The 27,710-nt window shown below is 38.3% G+C and overlaps 1 protein-coding gene across 6 annotated transcripts; it reads right to left on the bottom strand.

Annotated features, from left to right (window-relative positions):
• Positions 1–47: 47 nt before the first annotated feature.
• WDR41 (WD repeat domain 41) lies at positions 48–27,304 on the bottom strand. Of its 6 annotated transcripts, none has more exons than XM_075021172.1 (14): positions 27,151–27,304; positions 23,141–23,256; positions 19,057–19,105; positions 17,111–17,242; positions 16,709–16,771; positions 16,060–16,171; positions 14,611–14,673; positions 13,267–13,377; positions 11,751–11,935; positions 8,621–8,742; positions 7,549–7,637; positions 7,095–7,228; positions 5,735–5,868; positions 48–3,293 (listed from the first exon to the last, which is right to left on the bottom strand). In XM_075021172.1, the coding sequence occupies exons 1-13, from the start codon at positions 27,199–27,201 to the stop codon at positions 5,758–5,760; spliced, it is 1,338 nt and encodes a 445-aa protein (XP_074877273.1). In that variant the 5' UTR covers positions 27,202–27,304; the 3' UTR covers positions 48–3,293; positions 5,735–5,757. The 6 variants fall into 6 exon arrangements, with proteins under 6 accessions (XP_074877273.1, XP_074877271.1, XP_074877276.1 ...); XM_075021173.1 differs by lacking the exon at positions 48–3,293 and adding an exon at positions 5,068–5,167; XM_075021170.1 differs by lacking the exon at positions 7,095–7,228.
• Positions 27,305–27,710: the final 406 nt, after the last annotated feature.

The following is a 27,710-nucleotide window of genomic DNA, read 5'->3' as shown; positions in this document are numbered from 1 at the left end:
ACTCACTGTAGCTTGCATTAGAGAAAAAAATTTCACAAGACTCAAAGCTTTGTCATCTTAATTTAATTTGTTAAATACAGCAACACTGTAAGACCACATCCATGTAAAACATTTCAATTCATTATTTTTGTCACACTTCTGTCACAAGGAAGAAAATGTGAATGGTGGAAGGAATCTAAAAAATAAAGTTCAGCCTCAGTTCTGGTTCACGAGTTAAGGTGTTAATGTGGAATCAGTATATTTGTTGCAAGATCCTGTGTTTCTTCCCACAGAGACTAAGCAAAAAAAGTAATTTGTGTGAAGATATGTCCTCTTTAATCATCATCTGCCGGCTGTGTCAGATCTCCTGAACTCTAACCTGTCCAGTTAACTAACAGCTGCTTGTTTCATGCTATTGTCAGTGCACACATATGTAAAACAGCCACCTCAGAATGGTACAAGTAATAAGGGTAGATCTGATAAAGATATTTACTTTCATGATGTGAACATATGGAATTCTGCACTACTGTGAGGTGGAAAAAGCAATTTAAAAGGACATAACGTAGAAGTAAAAATTCTCATCTGGTCACCCTAATTCTGCTCAGTGCATTTCCCAGCAGCAAGTGACAAACTCTTACTAGGAGTAGGCTAGTATAGCCTTACTGTATTCACTGTTATGCTTAAAAGTTCATTTGTAAAACAAAGAACTCGATTTAATACTTTCAACTCAACCATCTTTGAAGGAAGAGACCCTTGGGAGATCTATTACCAAGGGAGCATATCTGAGAACCATGGCACTTCTGATAGATAGAAATATTTATACATGCATGTAGGACTCTTTAAGGCTGAATTACATCCCTGTAAAGTGCACAGGGAGTTTTGTGACTAGAACTGTTCAGTTAAACAGGTCTGTTTCTCTACCAGGTATTCACTTAAAAGCAGTCACATAAAAATGAAATAGTCGTTCTCATGGTATAGGAAGAAGAGATAATAAAAAGATAATGGTCCTTCTCTCTAGTTGTAACTGATGGTAGCAGTAGCCTCTCCAAAACAACTAAGTTTTATAAGCTTTTGCTGTAAAGTTTTAGTAACAATGTGTAAACACACACTTTATACACAGCTAAACAGTTATTTCTCAATTGAAACAAGGGAAACAGAGCCAAAGAGAACCTGATCTCCCCAGCTTCTACTGGGGTAGCCAAAAATGCAACACTTGCTGATGAAGACAGGCTGAAACAGTGCAGACTGACAGGCAGAAAGGCTTAACATGCCTTCCTCCTCCAAATTCAATACCATACACCCAAAGGTATGTTATCATTAGCTGCAATGCAAACACTTTTCCTATGCTGGTCTATTGAATAGCCACACAGAGCAAAGAACATGCAGCTCAAGATTTAACACTGACTCAACCTTCCTGGATTGAAGGGAGAGGGTAATTTAACAATTCTCCATCTCTTCTGTGTTTTTCAAAGATGGCATTTTGAGCTCTACACTCAAATAAGATTAGTTGTACAAGTTGACTGAAGTGGGGAAAAAAAAATATAACTCAAAATTTTACTGTTCCTCTGCCCTGCCTTCCAGGGAAGATTATGGTCAGACTCAAGAGGCAAAGCTTGGCTTCTGTGTGGTAGGGGCAAGGCAAGTGCCCACAGGGGCTGGGGGAAGCAAGTCTAAAAGGCTCCTTGTTTTTTTCTAGGAAGCTTGGGCTTCCTCCTTTTGCTTCTGCTCTTGTCAGGATCTGCTTAGTCCTTTGTTTTAATAGCACTTAACTGCAGCCACTGGTTCCTAAATCTGGAATTACAGCCCTGTAGTCCCCTGCACTGGAAACAGTTCTCTGATTCAAAGGGAAGAGATGGCACTGAAAAGTTGCATGACACTTACTCCTAACTAAGTGCTGGACCTTCTAAGTAGACCTGAGGACAGCAGCACTGGCTTCTACATGGCTTTATGACCACTAAGTTCCCAAACTTCCCGCTTTCCTAGCTCTTCTCTGTTGGAATGGTAACTTAGCACTCATTATCTTATCCTCCCTCCCACTTTCTTTGTATCAGATCTGGGTTTAACTTTGTCTTTTTTTTTTTCTTTTGGGTTTTTGTTGCTTAGGTTTGCCATTTTTGTTTCAGTTTGGGGTTATTTTCCTACTCCTGTTTAGCTTGCAGATTACTGCTGCTACCTGCAGCTTGAAAAAGGCATTGTGTACTTAGAGGCTTCTTACTTTTAAACTCTAAAATACTATTTATCCTTACAAACTTGTGGCAGATTCCTCTGCAGTCAAACTTCAGCTAATAATTTAGTACTCATCCGACAGAAGTGTTTTACTAGCATTGAACACATCAACTGCTCCTGCTTAAGAAAGTATTTTACATCCTGAAAATCCATGGTAAGGCCAGTGCTTTTCATTAGATACAAATTTGATGAATGCATTATGGAAAAGACTAAGCTAAACCAATCACACTTCATGCTAGACATGGTAATGGTGCTGTATAAACTCCAGTAGTGTAGGTTAACTCACGGTAAAACTGCAACTACTGCCAGCAAGGAGTATCTATATAACTTGTTTTGCCAAAAATTAAAACCTGACAGACCAGTGTTGCCTACTTTTCTTTCTTGCTCTTACCCTCGGTGCAGGATAGAATTTTTGCATTTGAAGTTACTATTTGAGAACTGTTTCTTTTGGGTTTTTTTGTACATACATAAATCTGAGCCATCAGCAACTACAGTTTAGCTACAAGAAACAAGTTACATAAAGCAGGAAGCCTCAAGGTTTTTTTCTGTGCCTTGTTTCTGCATGTAATACTGTGGAATGCCCCCAACTGCTTTAGTTATGATCTGTCTAAGGATTTTCACAGATCTTGATTTTGACATCCACCCATGATATTTTTAAACATTAGGAATAATATTAGAAACTATTTAATGAGTTGATCATTATCTTCAGGCTTTCAAGAGAACACCACTTCTGCTGACAAAGTAAGCCAAGTAAGTTTCAACAAGCAAAATTCTCCTTTGAGAAGAGTAGTAGCAACTAATAAAAAATCCAATATAATACATGACATTAAGCGTGAACCTTACTGGTTGTCCCATTCCCAGTAGCTCAGACTCTCCTTTACACTCACATTTAACACACATCCAGGTTACACATATGTAGCCTGTATTTGAGCAATTTAAAATTTGACCTGCAAATCACCATTTTGCGCCAATTTTTGAAACAGTGTTAAACTACGGAGTCTAGATTCTCGTTCACCATCCTTCCATAAGAGAACGAGGTGGTCAGCAGAGCATGTAGCCAGTCCCAGTTCACCAAAGTACAGGAACATCTGCAATGAAAAAATTACTATTACCATGATGCTCACATGAGATTGTCAGCTTGCTTAAATATTCAGTGTACAGCTGGACTAAACAAATACATGTGTCTGAAATGGTTCTGCTTGAACATAGGTATGCAAAATTACAGTGTATACCTTCTGTATGTTTGAGATGTCATAAAATCCCTACATGAAAAGAACTCTTTAAAACAGCAGTTCACACAGGAAGATCTCAGTTTAGAAAGAGCAGTAAAGCCTTACAGATAGGGAAGCTAAGGTACAGAATATTGAAGAAACTTGTTCTAAGTCAGCAGTAGAAGAGTGAGTGACTTGTGTGAACTCTGATCTCCTGATTTCTTAGGAACAGAAGCCACTGTTCTGTTCACTTGGGTACACTGTCCCCTTCCCACACAGCACCACAGGCTACCATCACCAGGCCTGGAAGGATCAAAGAGTAATCAGCATGTGCCTGGTCACACATAGGAAGCCAAATCAGCTAGAACTGCAACAAAGAGGAAAAGTACAGCAGCACTGAAGGGCTTATGCGAGAGCAATGGAGCTGACAAGCCATGTAGTCATTCCTGACTTCAGAGGCCTCCACAAGGCTGCCTAAAACTAGCCACTAATTGCAGTTCAACACAACAGCCAGTGGAAGCAGGTCACATGATGCCACTATGGCATGCTTGCAGTGTCCTGACTCTTCACCTTGTTGAAGGGATCTGCCCAGGGGAAGCATTCAGGCCAAAGACTGTGCTACAGCCAACCTGCTCTGGGAACAGCCACTTACTAGCTATGTGGCTCTGGCCAAGCCCACATCTTTGACCATCACATTTCATCACTACTCAACATTTCCAGCCTCAACTGCTCCAGTCTGCCCAGAGTTTAAAAATCGAATTTTCCATACATAGAACATTGCCAGAAATCACATCCACCATCATCTCAGTTACTCCTTGGCTCTGCAGCATCCCAGCAAAGCCCCTACATATGCGTCTCACCTCCCTTCCTGTGTCTCTTGCTGAATTACACACTATGTCCTCTTTCTTAGAAAGCAAATCTCCATATTGATAATAGGGCCTCTTTCAACAGTTGTTCAGAAAGAAAGATAGTAGAGAGGGGCAGAAAGCCTTGCAGAAATCCCTGTAGCAGAAAGGTTCACCTTAGCTACTAGTGAAAAGCTTTCAGCTTTTGGCAGTAGCAGTTCTGAAATCCAGTCAGTCTCATGAATACCTGTGAGCAAAACTACTGCAGAACCATACCGCTCCTCATACAGCAATACCGCTCCCCTCTACCTGCCCTTCCCCCTGCTCCTGCCAAGAATGTGTATAAAAGTCCACTGTAAGAAAGTGATTTGTTACTCCAACAGGTTTGTCAAATGCAAAAAGGTATGGAGGGAAAATGCCATTTAAAACAAAAACATACGCTATTAGGCCGACAGAAGCATGGAATGGTACCTGATTGTCGTGGTTTAACCCCAGCCAGCAACTAAGCACCACGCAGCCGCTCAGTTATTCCCTCCCACCCAGTGGGATGGGGGAGAGAGACGGGAAAAAAAAGGAAAACTCGTGGGTTGAGATAAGAACAGTTTAATAGAACAGAAAGGAAGAAACTAATAATTATAATAACAACAATAATAAAATTACAATAATAATAATAAAGGATTGGAATATTCAAGTGATGCACAATGCAATTGCTTACCACCTGCTGACCAACACCCAGTGAATTCCTGAGCGGTGATCCCCCCAGCCACACTCCCCCCAGTTTATATACTGGACATGATGTCACATGGTATGGAATACCCCTTGGCCAGTTCAGGTCAGTTGTCCTGGCTGTGTCCCCTCCCAACTTCTTGTGCCTGTCCAGCCTTCTTGCTGGCTGGGCATGAGAAGCTGAAAAATCCTTGACTTAGTTTAAACATTACTTAGCAACACCTGAAAACACCAGTTTTCATACTGAACTCAAAACACAGCACTATACCAGCTACTAGGAAGACAATTAACTCTATCCTAGCTGAAACCAGGACACTGATCTAAAATTAAGAGACCTCCTTAAGGCCCACAGCACAGGTGGCTAAGAAATTCCTGAATGTGTTGTTTTATATGAGCCCTTGTTTAGATTGCAAACTTAAGATGAAATCTGGAACAAACAGGTAGTTCCCAGCTCTGTTTGCAGTCTATACGGAAACCCAATACCCCACCAGATTATCTGTAGCATGTATGTATATACATAAACACACAATCCTCCAGCATCAGTGAGTGAGTATTTGAGTTCTCATTAGAACATCAAGTCAGTATGTATTGTTGTTTTCACACTGCACTAAATATACCACACAATCAGTATGTTCCCAGCCTCCAGAGCCAGATAGTCAAAAGTTACAACTGTTTAAGAAACACTGCCAAAATTACATTAGTAAGTGAAATTAACTTTTTTTCTTATTCTTACTAAAGCTGACCTACCTGCACAGCTGAAGAATGACCAATCAAATCACCAACCAGCTCCAAGAAATACACAGGTGTATTCTCCTGCATCTTCTTTGCAGCTTGGTTTGCCTGCTTGTTTGCCCTTCCAAATCCCCACATGTTGAAAAACCCTGGGGAAAAAAAAATCTTTTATTTTGGCAAAAATCACAAATACAATTTATTTCCTCTAGCTAAAGAGAGAACTACAGGAGTCACTTGAAATCTAAAAGCAGGACAGTCTGCATGAAAAATGACAGAAGCATTGTACTGCACAGTATTTCTACATCTAGATTATTCATCCTGAGGGGAAGGAAACATAGCGACTTTCTCTTTTATCCTTACTAGAGGTAATTTAGCAAACATGTTGAATTACTCACCTGGATGAGACAATACACAGATTTAGCAAGAAAACCAAGGACTGCCTAAATGAACTAACTGAACAAATGTAGATGCAGGACAGTGATGTTTACCTTTGCTCTGTCCTCCTAAACTGTTACTTGTGCAAAGAGGAGAGAAATGAGATGCCAGTCCCTGTGTGTCCCACACTAAGGCATTAGAGTGCTGGCATACAGGTAACAAGCAAGTTTCTGAAGCTGAATTGCCTGGTTTTATACTGCCCACTGGCTTTCTCCTTCAGATTTAAAACTATCAGCCAAACTGGAGTATAAACATATTACTCCACATGTTCCATTTAGATTGCAAGAAAATACACATCTGTGCCGCAGCCTCCAGAAGAACTGTGTAATAATACTGACAGAAGTAAGCAAGTTGGGTTCTGTACATAATGCAGTTCAGACTTTCTTCCTGACCTTTCCCTCAGCCCTGTCAGCACACAAAACAAGAAGTGTGCTAGACCATGGCCCTGGTGCAAGGGAGATAACTGGAGAGATGAACACCTACTCAGGGGATTCCTCAGAATAAAAACAGAGCAAGTCAGCAGCAGTCCACCTATCTCACTGTTGCATATGGTTTCTTTCAAATATCTCACATCATAGAAATTATAAATTTCCAATGTGAAACCAAATACCACTTGTCACAATAAGAAGCAGAACTGTGTAAATCAGCTGTCACCAGCAATACTGAAGACAGAACATTCCTGAAAAAAAGTGTTTCTAAATCAACCCAGCCTGCTTGCTGGTGGGGTGGTATGAGAAGCAGAAAAGGTCTTGACTCTTGTGTAAGCACTGCTTAGCAATAACTAAGACATCCCTGAATTATCAACACTGTTTCCAGCACAAATCCAAAACATAGCCCCATACTAGCTACTATGAAGAAAATTAACTCTATCCCAGCCAAAACCAGCACACATCCAGAGATAGCATGTAAGTGAAGTTAGATACAGGCTCAAAGTGAGTACCAGTGTCATTCCAAGTTCAAGGAGGAGATGTGGAAAACACATTTTTTGTGCCAGATGCTCATCTGCAAGCTTCTCTTTAGCTTTCTTCACAAGGTCCTGCAACCATTTACTCTTGCATGGTAGAGGATCCAGCACTATTCAGTACAAGAAGTGGATCAAGGTTTGTCAGGAGAGGTCATAATTTTTGTTAAACTAGCTGACACAACTGTAAGCTTTAAATAAGATTTATGGCACAGAACTGCTTCAGCTGGACCTTCTAATTTCCCATATCAGATCTTGGAGGGCTCACACATCCATGTCTTCAATTTCCCTCCCACACCTGTTATCAGCTGGTTGAACACAAGACATTATCTCTTCTTACAAAGCCTGTAAACCTCTCTATTCCTATATAGTGAATACGGGGTTTCCCGTTACCCTTTTTAAATGTTCTTTTCACCCCCCAGTAATAGCAAACCTGTCGGAACTGGTTCAGCTGGCAGCTGCTGCTTTTCTCGCAGCTCCCAAATGCGCACACTGCCATCTTCTGAACAGGAGATCAGCTGCCTGTAAAAACAGTTGATAAGCAACACTAGCATGGATATTTATCTGCGCAAGTTACCTTGTGTTGCTTCCATAAAAGAGACAGCAAGTGCCTCAGGTTCTGCACAAGTTTGCTAGAACTCTCAAATGTAGCAGGAAATCCAGATGTTCCATATGAAACAAGGTGCATTTGTAGCAGGACAAACTGTAATGGACTTACAAGATAGGTGGGAAAAAAACCCCTATTTTCAATCCCATTTTAAAAGCATACCACTCCATAAACACAAAAAATACACTTTGCAAACACTGTTCCACTAACTGGCTTCTGTAAGCTTACTTTCATTAAGGAAAAACATATTTATGAAAAACATATTTTTTCTTATTAAAAAATGAAAGATACTCCTTTTCATTACATGTTTAGAACTGTATATGCATTTACAAGATCAAGGCCCTAATTTTTACCTTCTGACAGACTTATGCTCTATTGAACAAGAGTATAAAGGGATCTAACAACACAACTATTAGATTATATATATGTAGCAAATTGTCCAACTTGGCTGTCAAAATAAGTTCCAGCTAGAAATTTAGCACTAATGAACAAGGCTGGAAGTTACTATTTTTTGTTAAGACAGTTCAACAGTTACCAAATATTTAGTGAAATATTTACTGAATATGCCATAGGCCTTTGCTTTATAGAAGTAAAATGTCATTAAGCTATATTTTCACAACATAGACAAAAGTGCTTTATCAAGTCTGATTTTGAAAATAGCCAAGATATTTTACTCTGAGCCTGTGCATCAAGCATACCAGATTACAGTTTCTTCACACTGAGTTACAATGATGCATTTTCAAAAACCAGATCAACAAGCTCTATCTAATAAAAGCAGATCAAACTAAAGATCGAGTCCCTGCCCTAGAAATTAGATGTAGCTTTGCAGACTGTCTCTAGCCACCCTCCAAGTTCTGCATTTCTTTACTGCGTTAACAAAATGTACCATGACCTGTACCTGTTTGGAAGCTTCTCAATGTGTAGTACAGAGGATTCATGAGCAGTTCTCTGGCAGGCAATCACACGCTTCATTTGAAGATTATATACATATATGCCTTTCCCAACAGCAGCAAACACACACTGGAAAGAAAATTCAATGGAACAACTTACAGGAACGGATACTGAAGGATCACCCGGCATGGATTTCCAGTAGTACTATGATGTCATCTAGCCCATATTATCTAGCTTGTTTCTGTCCTTATGTTACTGCTTTATCCCAAATATATGGAATCAGCAAGTTATTAAAAAATTATGGATTTTTTGGAGGAAATGAGAGATATCCTCCAATACTCTAAGCAGTTGTTTCATTTCTGTATTTTTCATCCTGTACCTTACAGTCTAAGCAGAAACCAAGCATACCAACAACCAACACATTTCTGCATTTAAACATTTATGTTCTTACACTAAAATAACATTCTGTGTTTTGACAAACTCTTGTTTTATCAAGAAAGATTGAGAATACAGGAAGCTCTTTTGCATTTTTGCCTTTTTTTTTTTTTAAATTTAACTGAAAGTGCACAAAGGGGTCTCACCCAAGAAATTGGGCTCTACTGAGTGTCGAAAAGGAACTCTCTCACAGAAAGGTATTACACAATACTGCAAAGGTCTGGAACCAATTTTGCATTCAGTGCTCTTCAGAAGAGTGCAGAGATTCTGTCTCATAACCATCATGGCCCTAAGAAGCCACAAGCAGTTTAAAAATCATTGGACCTGGACCCTTTCATGACTTGTAATGATTTTAGAGAGGACAAACACACAATCGTGTGTACATACACACGATAAATATTTGGTACCAGAGAAGTGTAAAATGCTTCCATTCAGTACGTATTTGGGTTTTTGAACATACCTTGTTTTGGTAATGGTATGCTGGATCTTCTCCCTGAATGGCCTGCTTCCATCTACACAGCCCAAGCATTAATGTCTCATAAGCAGTTCACACTACAAACTTTGTCAACATTTTGTAAAACTGATAACCCAGCATCTTTGACTAAGATTTCCTATCTATATTCAACGGTGTTTTGACACTGTTCAAAACTTTGTCCAGGTTTTTGTTGGGTTTTGTTTCAGTTTTGGTTTGTTAGGTTTTTTCTTTTCTTATGCACACCTGTGATTGGAGTTCCCATAGCTCTGAAACTAAGCTCAGATAGCACTCTACCAAATCAAGGAAAAAACACTAAGCCCATTTTTATTATTTTCCTAGTTTTGTGTGAGGCTCAATCTGATGGCCTTCCACATCACTCTTCCACTCCTATATCTCAGCCTTTCTCCCTTACAGTCTTCCACCCTGAGACAGGTCTTGAGTTTCATATAGTCTTACAGCTTTGCAAAAGATGCTCTTCACCGATCACACTTTAAAAAAAAAAAAACAACAAAAAAAACCCCACAAACACAAGCCCTGGCAAAACCCTGGTCATCTCAAACCATCCCAAAAATAACAAATGATGAAGCATAAAATTGTACACCTATCTGAACCAGCAAGTTAAAGACACACTCACACTTGTCAGGACAGCAGATGCACGCCTTAGCACTGTTTCCTAGTATTGCTGAACCTTTACCATCCCATTTGTTTCTGAATGACGTTTTGCCTACAAACTCGGTCAAACTAGACAAGTGCATCTTCTCCAATTACCTAACTACCAAGCCTGTTGACAAAGTTTCTAACAGAGAAAACACCAATATTTTATTATTATTTTTTTTTAACATGAAGAACAATGTTCTGCTTTTAGATAGCAGGTAACAAAGTAATTCATTAAAGGAATACATTTCTTCACCACTTTAAGAAGGAACTTTACAATACAGACAGCTCTGCCCTAAAAGCACCTTCTATTGCAGGACACACTGCTAGAACCACCTTTTCCTCCCACCATTCAGAAGTCTCACAATAAATAAAATTCTGCAACAATTCATTTAGATCAATTCCATGAATGGAAGAAAGTCTTCAGCAGCCTCAGATTCAACATTCAGTGTTTTAACTACTTCTGAACTTCCCAGAATTCTTTTCCCCTCCCTTAAAACACATCTTGTATAGCTTTCAAGCAGGGAATCAAAATATTCTGAAGGCAAATTATAGAACTTCTCCTGAAGAGGACTGGCTTTTTGGTCCTTCTAGAACTAAGCAGCCACAACAAAACCACTGGAAATCCTACCTTTAGGGACAACTACATCTCTTTCCCCCCACCCCAATGTTTCTCTCTCCAGTGTTTTAGGAATGCTCTTTTCACAAACAGTAAAATGCATCAGGTGACTACCTGGCCCTCAGCTGACATTCAGGCTTCTCCACAGATTTTATTTTGTTATAGCTCATCTCTCTGAAACAATTTCCAGGAATCCCTTTCTTAATCATTCCCCAGCAATGGGCCTACAGACCCCAAAACAAAATCTCACTGTATCCCAACCATGAAACATCTTTTCTTTTGCCACTAACAGTTGGTAACATTTCACAAAGTAAGTAACAGCCTGAGGATTTTTAGTGTTTCCTGAACAATAACTGGGTTCTGTCTGAGTATTCCGACCAAGAACTCTTAGATTATCTCCAAAGCACGATTATTGTAGACTGGATTTTGGACCTGTATATGTGCTCTTTATAATTGAGTATAGCCCATCTGTACAGAAGCAGCAATATTTAGTTACTACTAAGCACAGACACATGCCTATTCTTAAATTCACCTCATAATACCCTCAGCTATAACTGTTCAAGAGGCACATTATTGTGGAAACTGCATTTCCAGAACTAGGGAATATGAAAGACATATGCCATCAAAACACACACCTCCTGTTTATTTTTCTCTAGTGGTACTGTAAACAACTAATAAATCTTCGTCAGTCAAAAAGAAATGCTGTTGTGACAGTCCATTATGTTAGTTCCCATACTTTCGGTATATTACAACCTTCAGTTAGCTCAGTGACCAAAATTTTACATGAAAATTGTTGACTGTGTAACAGTAGCTGTGCAAATTTTAAAGCTGTGCAAATTTTAAAGCAGCCTCTCATATTAAAACAAGCTAACTGAAAACACAAAACACTTGGCCTTCTGTGATAAGGTCATGCTAGCTCACTTTAAGTAGTTTACTCTGTTTAAAGCTTTTTACCTCCTCATCAGATGTTAAGTGTTGAACTGAAGTTTCATTTGGGCTTTGGGATAACTTTATTTCCGGCTGTACATCTGGATGGACAGACGAATCCCAGAAGTTGCACTCAGATGCCTGCTTTGTCCAGTCAAGTGCATCCCAAACTATTAACTCACCCACGTGAGAACCAGTCACAAAAGTCAAGTCTAGAGGGTGAAAAAAAAAAAGACAACCAACCCCACACAGAAATCACATGATATAAAAAACCCACTTCACACAAAGTTACAGCCCTAGCAAGTTAAGAGATCCCATTTTTGAGTGAAACTATGTAGAATGTGCAGTACATAACCAACTGGATAAAAACCTCTCCCTTTGAGTAAGTGCTCATTTGATTACCTAGCATAGGTCAGATGAGCAAAAGGAGATGAGCTCTCTCTTGTAAAATTAAAACTAGGAAGGAGAATGTTCACCAGCCACAGTGCACAGTACAGTATAGCAAAGGCAAGGAATACCACCAAAAGTATGTACAAGTATTTGAAGTTCATTTGTTGCCTACGTACAAAACTGTTCTATTCCCTGGACAAGTAGGTATATTAGCATCCCTCAGAGACAGCAAAGTATGTCTTTGCCATAAGCTGAAATACTGATCACAAATTAAATGGATGAGTTAATGGCAAGATTGAAGTAGCTGCTCGTGAATTTGTGAATCACACGTGGAAAGGAACTGCTTCAACAATACTTAATACAGGTAGCATATTGTCTTTTTAAGCCAAATGTTGCTTCATCTTCATAATCAAAAAGGAGAAAATAATGGCAACAGGAAGCCCCAGAAACAACTACCATAGAATCCAAGTTTTCTTCTTTCCAGCTTCTTGTTACCTCTGTACCATAACCCCTTTGTGTCAATCAGGCTGACACAAATAAGCCCATGGACAAATACACGCTCCCTATCACACCAGTAATAATTCATCCTGGGCTCTGGGGATGCTCTATAAAAAGAGTCAGGGGAGAACAAAGTAGAAGGGGTTGATACCTGCAGCAGAGAAGACAGAATTTCAGGTAATAGTTCAGTATTGCCCTAATAAGCAGCAGAGATTGCATCATCTTCCAGAGCCTCTAAATAATGGGTCTACATGCAGGCCCACATCTCCACACCCAGAACTTGCAGTTACCTTGGGACTACAAGTGCAAAGGATGTGGCACTGTATATTCCATTTTAAGAATCAGAAGGAACAAGAAAAAATAGCATTTTAAACTTTCCCAACACAAAGAAAATCCAGAGTTCCATCCCCATCAATGACATTGCCTCTTTTGTGCTTTTTGTATATTGTAACCTGCCTGGTTTCATTTCACTGTTAATCAATAAATAAAGCCATTATATTTTCACATTTCACTACCTTTGCAGCTACACAGGAAGGCACATCTACTAGTTATTAAGTTTCATTCCAGTTAGAAGTTTGGTCCCAATAAAAACTCCATAGCTGAAATATCCCACTGGTAACTAAAAAAATTAGTAACATTATAAAACAACTCCTACCATTGACACTGACTAATGACAAAATGTTATCCTGGTGGTCAACAAGGCGTTTTACTTCAAGGACATTCCAACCTTCAGACCCATCATCAGAAGTAATCAACCTAAAAATTACTTCAAAGATAGAGACAGAAATTGTCTAAATAAACTTTATCATTCAGAATAAAATGTAGCTATGCTTAAGTAAAACATATCATTTTTTGGAAAGACACAAACTAAAACATATGAAGTGAGACAGTACAAGATGTGCAAAGCCACCTATGACCACTCATAACACCAAAAAAATGGGAATAAAATATTTCAGTGTTATTATTAAGGCCTCTTACTACAGCAGCTATAGGATAAAACATTTCAGCCTAGTAACTCTGAAAATGAGAGAATCAGTCAAAATCAGAAGCTGCAGAAAGCCAAAGTGAAAAGTATTAGACATCTTTGTGGATAAGTAAACTAAAAGCAAAACATCCTTCTTAAGGGCTCATCTGACTGAAAACTATTATTCAAAAGGATGCAATATTCTCTAGTAAGGTAATCAAGATCACCAGGAATTAAGACTTTATTTTAACCAGTCTTGGAATTTTTTTTTATGATCTCTCAAGAGCACTACAAAAGAACTGTGGGAAGTTCAGATGGAAGTTTACATTGCACACCAATGTCTGAATACAAGATGATTTTTAATTTGCTCCTGATTCTTTGATCAGAATATCAGATTGCTATTTTTCAGGTAAGTTTTTAATCACATTGAGCAAAGTCTGTTTTGCTGATTCAGTGTTCTACTTTTTCTCTTCAATTTTTTTCCATATTTTGAAATTTCAGTAATTTTATAAAACAGTCTTACTTAAAAGACTCTCCACCAGCAGCTAGCCAATCATTTACAGTTTGCATACATAGAAAACCCTGCCTCCAAGTGAGCAACAGAAACCACCACATTGTCTCTTTATAGCTTTGGACAGGATAATGAGATCAGCAATATCTCACACTGCTGATCTTGGGATAAGGAGGCTCTAGAGAAGCCTAGTATCTGACAGCTCAGATAATGAGTTCCAGATCTTCTCCAGAAGGACAAATTTAGATCACCACAATCAGATCTGGACAGGTGGCAATAACTGTAATAACAGTAACAAAGAATATAGAAAAGTTTTGTCATGCAGATCTCAACAAAATTCCTGAATGAGATTAGCATTGTCTGCCTCTTTGTCAAATAAGGGAAAAAGGAAGAAGGTTACTAATCACATCCTAATACCATTTATTTTTCCTATACAATTCCAGCAGCATGCTCTTTACACACATCTCAGATAAGCAGCTGTTACAGAGGAACATGAACATTCAACAGAAATGCAACATACTTACTTAGCTCTTTACCGACAGCTGCTGCAACACAATTTTTAGGCAATTCAACCAAAGCACTGATACCTTTGAAAAAAATACAGGAGGTAAGGGAGAAAAGGATATTCATTGGCCACAAGAAAACACAGCAAACTCAATTCCTTATTAATAAATTTCTTCATAATCTTCCTTCCACTTAAAAGTTATTATTAAAATAAAAGCATATTACCAAAACTGAAAGTTAAATGGCCTTGGAAGTGAACAGATTACCTCAGATGGAGGTAGAGTCAGGAGGTTTTGTCCTGAATCCAGCAGAATTCTGAACGTCAAACTTGAGGTGAAGCTGAGAGTCAGTAATCTTTTCATTTTAAATACAGTTAAGATGTTTCTGTCTTAATGTTGGACAATATTACAGACACTGGGGTAATTATTGAGACTCTAAACATATGCAGTACCAAAGTTATTAGACACTGATACTACCACAGCACACAATACTAGAATATTGTGCAGAGCCAGCTGAAGAGAATAGGGTACAAGATAAAATGTCCAGCTTGCTGTTACTCTGCCTTCCTCCTGCACAGAATTCCCCCAGTCTGTGCTGCCACACCATTAAAAGAAAATTCCCCAAGGAATAACCAATCTGTCTCTTTCCCCACAAAGGAAGCAGGGGATTAGGAGAAAAGGGGAGGGCCCATGCTGCACATCACATTGACCCCTAGTACAAAAATTTCAATAGTACCTCATGCTAAGCACTACACCACCACTTCCAACTAGCATTTGGCATGATATTTCGTACTGAACCAAAAGAAGTATTAATACCCTCAAAGATTCAGAAGGTTTTGCCTACCACTACTCCATTCTGTGACAAAAATAAGGAAAATATTGGTTCCAACTTTGAATCTGATTCACAGCTTCGTAGGTGTCTTTGTAAAGTATGGCAATAACATGTCACAATTTTCTTCACATGGACAGATGATATATAAGCTTACTAATAGAAAACCATGACTGACATTGAGTTCTGATTACATTTACTGTTATTTCTATCAAAACCTGCATTTTCTACATCAAAAGTACTGATCCTTAATAATAAAAAGAAATCTTTACTGCTCTGCTACTACAAAGCTTTACTTAGGACTAATAAAACTCCCGGTTGTTCCCAGAGAAAGCCAGCCAAAGGATCCACATTACAGCAAACACGTATAAACCAGCACCCAAGGTCCAGCCCTGTAAGTCCAAGCTAATGTACAGGTACTGAGATCTCACATATTCTAAAATTCACACAGCACAGGAGATTAAAAGCGGTCTTAATTCTAAATTGATTCTGACATTAAAAAAAAAAAAAAAAAAAGAGTGTCTGTAATACATGATGTTATCATTGGAATTAAAGAGAATTTGCCAAGTTGGTTTTGCATCATTATACAGATCCATTTTACTTACACTTTAACAGTTATAATGAGTCATTTACATTTTTACCTGCATCAGTAAGATGACTAGTCTTACACAAGAGATCTAATTTTCGGTTCCAAACACATAGATCACTCCCTCCAGACAACCATACATCCAGTCTTTGAAGAACTGTCAAACACTGCAGAACAAAAATCAGATATATGTCCCCTGCAAAACTTCTACAGGGAATTTCTCAGCGAAATGATCATGAGCTTTAGCTAAAGCTGTAAGTACTACGAAATACAGTATTAAGGTGTCACTACCCTGAGAAATATAGATTTAATTACACACTATATGTTACATTTTTCCATCAACAATGCAAAAACCTGATTTTTCAGTGATTTTTTTCTATTATTAACATTCAAGAACTAGTTTGACTGAAGGTTGCCTTTTCCAACACAGTAACAAAACCAAGCCATAAAATTACCTTTGTTCTACGTACTTTCAAAAAAAAAAAAAAAAAACCACACAAAAAAAACCCAACAAACCCTGAGATAAAGAGTTCCAAGACCAAATTAAGATTGTGCCGACTTCTCAGCCACTCATTATGTACCTTTTCCTAAACCAAACACTGCTGTTCATTTTAACACACCTGCCCATATGGCCCATGAGCCATACATAATAGATTCTCTTATACAACAAAACAACAGCCATCCCTAGGGTTTCATCAGCTTACCTTTACAGTGGAATGGAAACATGACACTTTCTGAACTTGTCTGCCACTAGTGCAGTCCCAAACCTGACTTAATTCATTAAGGAAACTGAAAGGTTTTTATATATTATAAATGTAACTGCTGTGTTTGTAACTAAATGACAGATTGGGAAATAGGTATGCAGAGACTCAAGTCTTATTGGCCAAAAAGACTTATTAATAAAGGTCTATTATGGATTCATTTTTGTAGCAAGGATTGCATCTACTTCTGAGCAACAACTAGCAAAATCATAGTGTAATCCAATTATACCTACTGGATCAACCAATAAATTTAAACAACCTGCAGCCTGTCTCAATGCCACCTTTAAAAGTAACAACCAACAAAAAGCCCATAGAAATTTGAATCCTCTCCAGAGCTAAGGATACAATAACTGTTCTATCAGCTGATGCTGTTAAAATCAAATGTTTTTTTTCTTCAGAAGCATCTGACGAAGAAAATGGTGCTATAGCTGTAATTTTGTGTGTGTGTCCACGAAGTTCAAAAAGTTTTTCTCCAGTCTGAAAAATAAAAACATGGAAAACTAAAGGTAAAATTTGGAAAATGCCTACTATAGCATATGACGTAGGTACCAAATGACTTTTGAAAGCAAGAATTTCTAAGAGTCTAAAAATCTCCCTTTCTAAAGTAATTTATGAATTTACTTCTTACTATCTTCAACACTGTTCAATACTCGGAATTAAATAACCTATTAAGTGTAAAGTTGTAGTATATAATATAAATTACTTTAAGAGTAAAAAAAAAACCTAACCTCTAAGAACCATTAAAAACTAAGTTCTCATTTCATTTTAATGCAAATATTGGCCATTCACCCTTTTTAACAGATACTACAATAATTCAGATTTGTTGACAAACCCTCTCTTTAAAAAGTAATCTTTTTTATTTTAATTATTAGAAAAACTTGACCCATCTTTATGGCAAACAGTACTGCCAATTTCCTGACAGCTTTATTTAGTATGTACATTATCAACAGCTTCAATCTGGTGGTTTAGATAGGGCAGAAGTAGCTGCAGTTATTTAGTTAGATGGCAAAACCCTACAAACAAACATGCAGAACTGGCATTTTAAACATGCCATTAAAATATAGGGTACTTATAACTGTAAGTTTCTTTACACTTGTGGCTTAAGTTTTTAAATCAAAACTACAAATTATTTGCTTTAACAAAACCTTAATAAAAATCCTACAGAAGTAGAAAATAGAACTCGGTTCCTAAGCTGGGTATCTAAATGCTGTTCACATTCACAAACTGCTCAGAACACTGAGTATATATAGTCACATACATGGTTCTGAATATTCAAAACACCATTTCCTTTTCCAAATCATAGAATTATAAAAGGCCTTCAACAACAGCAAAGCACTGACTGCAACTGCTCAAAAGAGAAGAAAATTTTCCAGTTCCCCCTTCTGTATTTTAAAATTACACCATCATAAATGTCACATCAATTTTTCAGAAGGTTTCTAAAAAGTTAAGAGTCTGAGATTTCTTTCTTCCTTAATTGGAGTGTTTGATACTCACAGTTTAGACATCACAGTATGTGTCCCTTTTAGACTTCCTACTGAAAAACCTAACTTGTATACTAGCCCTCCTTAACACAGGTCTAAAGTGCATCCCTCCTCTATAATTCTGTCAATGATATGGAGACAGACAGCAAAAGAGCAGAACAGTGGGTATCACACAGAACACTATTTCCATGGTAAAACTAACATCTTAGTAAGGTTTTCAAAAGTTATAAGATTTTTATCACAGCAAGCAATTAAGTGTTCCTGCACTGCATGACATGTTTAACTTCTGCTGACTTTGCTGTCTTTCCAATACAGTTTTGTGTTAGCTCTCCATTTAGTCTAACCAGTTATACCACAAAAAGATATTGCTAACGGAGCCACTGAAATGTACTTAAAACTTAAGTATATATATACACACATCTTGGCAGGATTGGCACCTTGCTACATACTTGTTGAGTTACTAGTCAACACTTCAGTGTTCATAGCAAATGCTGAACGTATTTTAAAAGAAGAATTAAAGCCACATGTTCATATACACTTCTGCTTTTCACATCACCATTTCATCTCAAATCTAAAATCACTATGTTTTCCCAAAACATTCTAACTTTTAAAACTTACTGTTCTCTTGGGTTCATACAACTTTTACTTCTCTAGCTCTCCTTTGTAAACTAAGATTTGACAGACCGCCTCCACTTACATATTTTCAAGCAGTAGCTCTGCAACAATTCTTTCTTACTTTGCTTTTTTGCTACTAGACATTGCTAACTCCTCTCCCCAGCACACAAGCTAGGTCCCCAAAAAAGAGCTAACCTGAGCATTCCACAGAAATATGATTCCATCATCTCCTGCAGATGCAAACCTGGAAAAAAAAAAAAGGAAAGAAAAAAAGCTGTGAAAACTTCAATATAGGATAATGTAATGGAAAAGCAGTGAAGAGTAATGTAAGAAAAATATTTACAAGATATATCAGACTCTGTCTTTAAAGAATAAACAGGTATTCATAAATCCCAATTACAGTTTATAAACTGAAGTCAGTACATTTAAATAGGTGTTTATCAACATATACTTAATATAAGAACAAGGCTTAAGAATTCCAATACAAGTTATTATAAATAGAATCCCACATTACAGAACCAATTCTCTTGTTTAAAAATATGAGATCTTACACACCAAATAACAGCAAATTCTAAAACCAAATACTATTAGTCAGAGCCAACTGACTGCAAGACATCTAACAAGTTAGAAACCACTCATCTGAGTTCAGCCCAGGAGTAGAGGCACCCAGTACTTATCATGATACTTTACACTGTGGCTTAAAAGAACTCCCAAAGGGAGTGCATTTAAGGTAGTAAATTGACTTCTAAAAATACAGCTGGAAGGTATACCATATGAGGAAAAAACAGGTTCATATTAGCGTGTTAATCTCATATTAACAAAGTCTGACCTAAATTCAACCTTCTTCCCTATGCTAGAGTGAACATCTAACCATCTGCCTAAATTTGCACCTTATCACCACCACACCTACAGTGTAGCTGGAGCACACATCCCAGCTACCCCAGCAAAGGCATACTATGAGCTGAGAAAGCCTAGAACAGAAGCAAGACCTTCCATAGAAAATTTAAGTCAGTTGTTACTCGCAAATATACTTGCCTTCTGATTTTTAACTGTTGTTTAAAGCCTTCACCAAGGGCTAAACAATTAATATTTAGAGAACTAAGATTTGTACTATGTGCAAGAAAGTCATGAAGAAGAGAGGTTACATCACTTCTGAATTTTTTTTTGTTACCAGCAGTGAATGGTTTCATTAACTATAGACATGTCCTTTCTTTTAGACTCTGCAGTTACAACGTTTGTGAAACTTGCTAACAGAGTAAATTTTCAGGCATAAAGCCATAGGGTTTTTCGCCACCCTCTTTCTTCCACTTATCCTCCTGGTTTGTTCTATTATAGTGTAAAAAAAACCTGTAAGCTGTACTTTCTTTATAGCTTTCATTATTTTATATCCAATTTTAAAAGATTAGAGCAAAAAACAACCTCCCATGCATACCTCTGATAACATTAATTTCTTACCTTTTGTTGCCTTTTAGCTCTATTGTACCTTGTTTTGTCACAATGTCAAGAACTTAAAAGAGCAATACTCTCACAATTCAGCAATAACCCTTTAAATTCTAGTTCCTTTCTTGAGTAATACTGGAGCTGTGTGCCACTTGAGCAAAATTCTGGGAAGAAAACTGGTGTTTGAAAGAAGGCATGAGAGTAATTCATCAACACAGAAGTTTCAATAGAGTGCTGCTTTGTGTATTTTACTCCTCATCTTCTAACCAGGATTTCTGTTTAAATATAAAGGTATATTGTAGAGTCAGTTACCCTACAGTTATGTTCTGTTCCCCAAAGTGAAGATTCATGGGTCACCTGATTCTTTTCCAGTCATGATCACCATTATCTACAACCTTGTCTGTTTCCTGAAGGAGCAAGGAATGGTCAAATGAGCAACAAAAAAAAAACTATTCTTAAAATGTGTTATGAACTCTGTTTAGTTTAATGTGTCAAATGCTAGACTAGTACATGTAATTTTATCTCAGTCCATTTTTTGGAAGACTTTTGCTGTGCCTTAGCCTTCTTTAGTGATCTTCCAATCAATATGACCCTTACTTCATGTTCAAAAAGTACAAGAGAAAAGGAGGAAAAAAAAACCCAAAAAAACAGCTTTCTGTTACATTTATACAGGATTTATTTAGTATCTTCAAAAACCAATCTGAGAAAATTTTCCACTCACTGGTTTTAGCTGAGCCACTGAGAAAACAAGAAAATCCTTCTGCAAAATTCTCAATAAGATGATATTATCTAAAGACCTGAAGCGTGAAACCTGGCTTACAATAGTTGACAAAAAGCACACAATGGAATAGCTACAGAAACTAAGTAAAAGCATTTCAGAAGCTGAGTAACAATACTAATTTTAGTGAAAAGAATCAAGTGAAAAATATTATCAGCTGTTTAACAATCCAGAAACTACCATATTCTTGATAAATAAAACCTCTGAATTACTGTCCAGTGAAGCGACTCTATTAAACTCCTCAAACTCTCAGATTATTAACCAGCTATATAACTTACACCTTATCCATATGCTATTTTATAACTTGTCTTCATGCAGTCATCCAGGCTTTAGTTTTACACTGATTACCATTAGTTTAGCTTCAATAATCTACCTGCCACCATACAATGAAGCCCCAAATGGTAAAAGATTTCTTTGCATGAGACAGTGCAAGCAATCTAAGACTATTCTGGTATTTCTACAAAGACCAATTACATTTATTGAGTATGTGTTTTGGAAAAAATGTACTCTGAGGAAAGGTTATTAAAATAACTTGTCTGGGGAAAAAAAGGACTAAAAAAAGGCAGAAGATTCTTCTATTTTTATATGAATCTTCTGGTGGATTACTACAATGTAGAAAAATAAATTTTATGGTAATGCATGTAACTTTTTTGATATGTATATTTATGACATTACAAATGAAAACTGGCAAGCTAAAAATTCTCCATGGAGTCTTCTGTGTAATTTATTTTTTTCTTTACACAAAATTATTAGAAAATAAGATTCTGCAGGCATCCAAATTTTGAAGATACCACCTGCCCAATCATGAGGAAGGACAGAACTTTCCTTCACAAAACACCTGCAAGGATATAAACCAAACTCTTACCCATGTTAACTATGTAGTGTTTTGATGAATATATTAGAAATCCCCTTCTGTGCCGAATCCATAAAAGATACAGATTACTACAGCTCCTTAACAGAGAAACTCTTGCCTATTTCTAACGTTCTTAGTTCTAAAGGTTTTCTATTTAATTGTCCACATCAGCCAAGAGTCACTACACTTATTATTGACTAAAGGTTTCAGAAGCTTCCTTTTAAGGCGGATAAATATTTCCTCTCTTGCAGGATTAAGTTAAATTAGAGAACACGTAAGGCTAATTTAGACAACGCTAGGACAGAAACCAGGTCGTAATGTAAAACTAGCATAATTCATTCTCTCAGTCACACTTCCAAACTGACAGTGGGAACTAAGAACAGAAAAGATAAAGATTATCAAGGAATATACAAAAAAAGTGCACAAAGCTAAAAATTGGACAAGAGAAACAAAGGAACTGTCAGGTTTCAAAGAAGTACTGCAAGTTGAACAAGATCAAATTGGAGGAGATACATAACACAGAGATTAGGCATATGTTGAATTTTACTAAGTAGTCGTTCTGAATAAAGTGGTGAAAATTTCAAAATTTGAGAACTTCAGAAAAAAGTTCATTAACTGAAGCTCAAGTGAACTAAGCACTAAGAGTATCAGAAGAAAGTGTAAGAAAAGATTGGAAAGAAAGGAACAGCAACATTCAATACTGTTAAGAATGTCATGTTCAGTTACTACAGTGTATCTGTAGGAGTCTACTACATTCTTCTGTAGAACCAAAAGGTGAAATAACAGCTGTCCTCAATTAAAAAACATAAAACATATGCATTCACTCAGAACAGAAGCAGATACTACTGCATACTGTCCTGAGAGAAAGTGTGTGTTTGCATGCACAGAACATTCCACCCAGGAAAAGCCTGAAAAAGAAAGGCTCAATTAGCTAAAGGCATTTCTTTCAAACAAATGAATTTGTACCAAGAAACATAACTCCACTACCATTATTTTCTCATGAAAGTATAACTTACATGAGAAGCCAAAAAATGTAGTAACATACAAAGAAAAGGGATTGTTCACCCCTTGCCTTTTTTAACTCCAGGCTTTTCCTGCCCTCCCCCACCAAAAATAAAAAGACAGGATTAAAACTATTACTACATTTTCATAAATATTCTCTAAAGTACTGCCAATGCTGTGAAACAATTTGAAATGCAATTTCATACCTGCAATCATCTATTTGCACTAGAAATCGTACTATATCTTGATGACCTTTCAACACAAGGAGCTCTGTGTAAGGATTCTGTATTTGTTCTTCACCAATTGTCTGTACAGATGATTTCTAAAATTCATAAAAAAAGAATAAAATTTATATTGTACTGACATAATTATTTTCATCAGGTCTTTGCAATGTCTAACAATCTACATATAGACTCATGTGTGAATGTATAGTTATACTTGAAGTTAAATTAAGTTTCTGAAATATTATTTTGCTTTAATGAAAATCATTACAAAAAATCATTTCTTATTATTTCAAGTAAATATCTTTCTATAGCATGTACTTTATAATATAGCATTTTCTGTTTAACAAAAACATTTTGTACTGCTTTAATCACTGATACACCAAGATGAAAACCCACCAGTTTAGTCATGAGCTGTCATGTGGAGCCAGCTTCATGACTCAATTCACCATAAATTCAGTTTTTCATTAAATTACACCTCTTCCAAGAGGTCTGAGGACCTCTCCTATCCTTCATCTACCGTTCAATTTTAAAATCCTATATAAAGATGACATATTTAAAATAAATAAGAATAAATGCTGTTCTGTTACATAATATATAAATCATCCGTTGGGACTCACAAAAGCAAACCACTTAAAAAAAACATAGAGAATGATTAATCATTTTATAGAACAGCATCTGCAATTACCCTCAACTAGACTATTAATTAAAAGAACAATCAATCACTCAGAGCAAGCTGATCACCAGGCAGGGTCAATAAAATATCACATAGGACTGTGGTATCATCAGTTTGTTTCAATAGAAGACAACTTTTTTTGCATACAAGGTCTTCCACATTCTGGAACAACTTACTATTAGATATTATTAAAAAAAAAAAATCTAAATAGCTCAGTAGTAACGCAGTGACAGCACTCTCCTCCTTCTAGATTTATTTTACATGACAGTCAACATCATCTTACTTCCAGGACTGTCTCTTCTTTGAGGACTTCAACAGAACCTACACTGTAAAACTGTAATTACTAAACACTGTACAACATGCAGCGTACATGACAGGTAATCCTACGTGAAAGACAAACATATGATCCTCAGAAACTTCAACAGTTTCTTGCAGGAATAATAAATTATTTTCTATTATTTCGGTATTGGTACTGTGATACTATTCTTCAGAAATTAAGAATGGCTAAGTTAATAAATAGGGAAAGAAATATGTGTTTATTTTTAAAATTAAGAGGTTGTCAAAATGCTAGTTCTTGTGATTTTATCTTGGTTTTGTGCTATCTGATGCATTTCATGAAGCAACTGTTCCTCATTTTATGCAATTATGTGAGAATAGCAGTTCCCATTTAAAATAACGCAAGCAGAGTCGGCATGGTTATAAAGAAAAGTTAGACAAACATGGAAACTTGGAGTTCAGCTATCAAAAGCTAATCAAAACATTCCTTTAAAAAAAATTGAGTCTTCTAAAAATCCTAAGCAAATCTCAGCATCACTCAATGACATTAGCAATACTGTAGTTCAGGAGATTTCCATTTTTATTTACCAATAGACACATACATTCACAAGACAATTGTAACACCGCTTTGAAAAAGTCAGAATCTTTAACATTAACATCCCAACTCTATATTCTGTTATTGGCTCCTATTCAGTACAAAACAGCGGTATTTCTTTTGAACAATGTGTCTTATCTTATTTTTTCTTAATTCTAAGACCACCTGTGAATATTGAAAGGTACAGTGCTGATGAAGTACTATAGATAACAACAAAATAACAGTTTTCCCCCCAGTACTGTCATACAACAAGCTATGCTCTCTTGAGATCTTCATTAATATTTATCTAAGTGTTGAGTTACATGTGCATTCTTCCTCTGATGAAATAAATTTTGAGATAAGCTATTAACTGAACTCTCTTGTAAGAACACTACAGTTTTAGAAGAGAAAGTTAGACACTGATGCTAATGGAATCCACTCCCAACTTGCATGTCTTCATGCAGGACCTGTAAGCATCACTACAATAATCAGTGAAAACAACCCAACATTCATCTCTGCTTCAGAACTTCCTATAACCCCTGTGATTTGAATTTAAAAGCAGGATTTTCAAAAGCAATTCACCAAAAATATGGATACAAGAGTATACAGACATACTTATGTATGTATCGTGGTGCATGATAAATTAGTTTATATGGACCATGATGCTACTGCAGTTAGACTGCTCCCATTACCACAGCCAACCTGCTTACGACATACACTATGGCCACCAATTGAAGAGATTCAGGAGCTTAAGTCTGAATTATTTTCAACTGCATAGTAAAAAAAGAAACGGGTAAGGAGAAATTTATATTTCATTACTTTAGGACAGCTTTGCCAGAGGCTTTCTCTATTTTCCCAGTGCAATGTCACTGTTAATACACTGGCCTCTTCATGACTGGCTGAAGCCATAGCACATGAAACAAACACTCTAAGTCCATAGCCCACACACTGCTATGTGCCTCCTTACCTATTTAAGGAGATTACAGAGAGAATTAATGGTTATGAAGAAGATCTTTAGATGAAACAGTATTACATAATGTAGGAAAAAAAGAACAAAAAGCATTTAGGCACTAACCCTTGTCAATATTTGTTATTCAGTTTTTCCACAGAGAAGCAAAATGATCGCCATCATTCAGCAAACCAGTGGTAGCAACGGGAACAGAAGTCCTGTGGACTGGGTTTAACCAAGCTACGAATGGCAGAATGGAAGAACTGGGCCACACCTTGACTCATGCTCATGCTTAATTAAATCACAGTATAACTAAACCATAGCCAGAGTTTAAACTTTGGAGAGGGACACACACCAACGTCATTTCCTAGCACACCTTAGAAAACTGTTGCATACTTCCTGTCTTTCTTTTAAAAACAACTGCACACAAAGCTGCTAAATATGACTGCAATACAATGAACATTTTGACTGATGACAAAGGTCAGAGGCATTCCCAAACATCGTCATTCCAAATTGGTACAGACCCAAATTTCCGCCAAAGTAACTACTGGCATTTGAAATCAACCATGATATTGTCATGACTTGCTCACGTACAGCAGCTGAGAAACAATTACTTCCTCATAGTTGCCTAGATTACAAAAGCACTAAGTGTAAGGAGCCCGGTAACAGTGTTAACTGACTCTTGTTAAGTCCAGGCTGAGAACTTCAGCAGACTCTTAGGGACAAGAAAATCCCAATAAACTCTCCCTCAAATCCAGTAAAACTCGTTCTGAGCAAGGCAACAAGAAGGACGTCAGTGTTCAGTGCACTGCACAGGCCTGGTTTATTTTACGGATGAGAAACTAAGACGAAATGCTAGAAGACTACTACAAACTACAACTGGGCCACATTCACGACCTAAAATTTACATTATCGACCGGGGAGTCCCGAGGGCAGGACTCCATATGCTTGCAAGCTATGCAACACAACCCCCACTTGCCCAGGACGCGCAGAGCAGGAGGAAGCCGGGACGCTCCTGACAGGGACGGGTCCCAAGCCCTTCAGCTCCTGGTCAAGCTCAGCCTGGGGGTTTTGACGTTTGCTTTTACGGTTTTTTCACCTCTCCTCTTTCTCTTCAACGACGCTTGTAACCCTTTCTAACAGCCGAAAGTCTCACAGGCTGCCAGCTAGCCCTGAAGGCCCCTCGCTCCGGAGAGCCCAGCGGAGGGCCCAGTCGCGCTGCCCGGGGACAGCAGACCCGCCCCGCCGGAAAGGCCTCGCCCAGCACCCCCCTTCCTCACAGCGCTCCCCCCCCCCCAGGCCTACAGCTGCCCAGGTCCCTCCACCGGCGCCGTGCTCCGTGAGGGCGGCTGTCCCCACAGGCAGCCCCCCCCCTTCTCCCCGGCCCGGCCGGCGGCTCCTGACTGAGGGGACAACGCTCCCCTCCTCCCCTGCCAACGGCCCGAGCGCTCCTCCTGGCCCCGCCTCCCGCCGCGAGCTGCTCTGCCCCCTCCCGCCACGCCCGCCCGCCGCCGCCTTACCTCCGCCAGGCCCTGCGGCTCCCGGCCGCCGCCGATCAGCCACCGCAGCATCGGGAGCAACACCGGCCTCCCCGCCACCGGCGGCTCGCTACAGCAGCGGGGCGGCTCTGCGGGCTGGCGGCGGGCGGCGGCGGGGCCTCCCGCTGGGGGAAAGGCGTGCTTAATCGAGCTCCGCGCGGAGACCAGCCCCCCAGAGGGCGGGGCCGAGAGGGGCCTGAGCAATCGACCGCCGAGCGGATGCCGTGCCGCCGCCGCCGCGGCCGGCGGGGGGGGCGCTCTGAGGGTGGGGGGCGGTGTGGCGGGAACCGTGAGGCGACGGCGGCGGGAGCTGCGGAGTGGTTCAGGCCGGCCTGTGGGAGAGTTCTGCGGTTTAACTGCCAAGCGTGTTAATTCCCTGTCACGGACAAATAAAATACTTACTAGCTTTTTACTTGGCGTCTTACAATTTCGGAGGAACTTTATGCTACGCCAAAATAATTATTACTGTTTTATTGTGACCGCCTTGCCTGTTTCCTGAAGTAAGCGATCGCCAAAATTTTCTGTATATAACAGATTTCCCT

This window comes from Buteo buteo, chromosome Z (assembly GCF_964188355.1).
Source record: "Buteo buteo chromosome Z, bButBut1.hap1.1, whole genome shotgun sequence".
NCBI classification, from domain to species: Eukaryota; Metazoa; Chordata; class Aves; order Accipitriformes; family Accipitridae; genus Buteo; species Buteo buteo.
The sequence above is the reverse complement of the archived record's forward strand: the minus strand, read 5'-3'. Positions and strand labels throughout refer to the sequence as shown.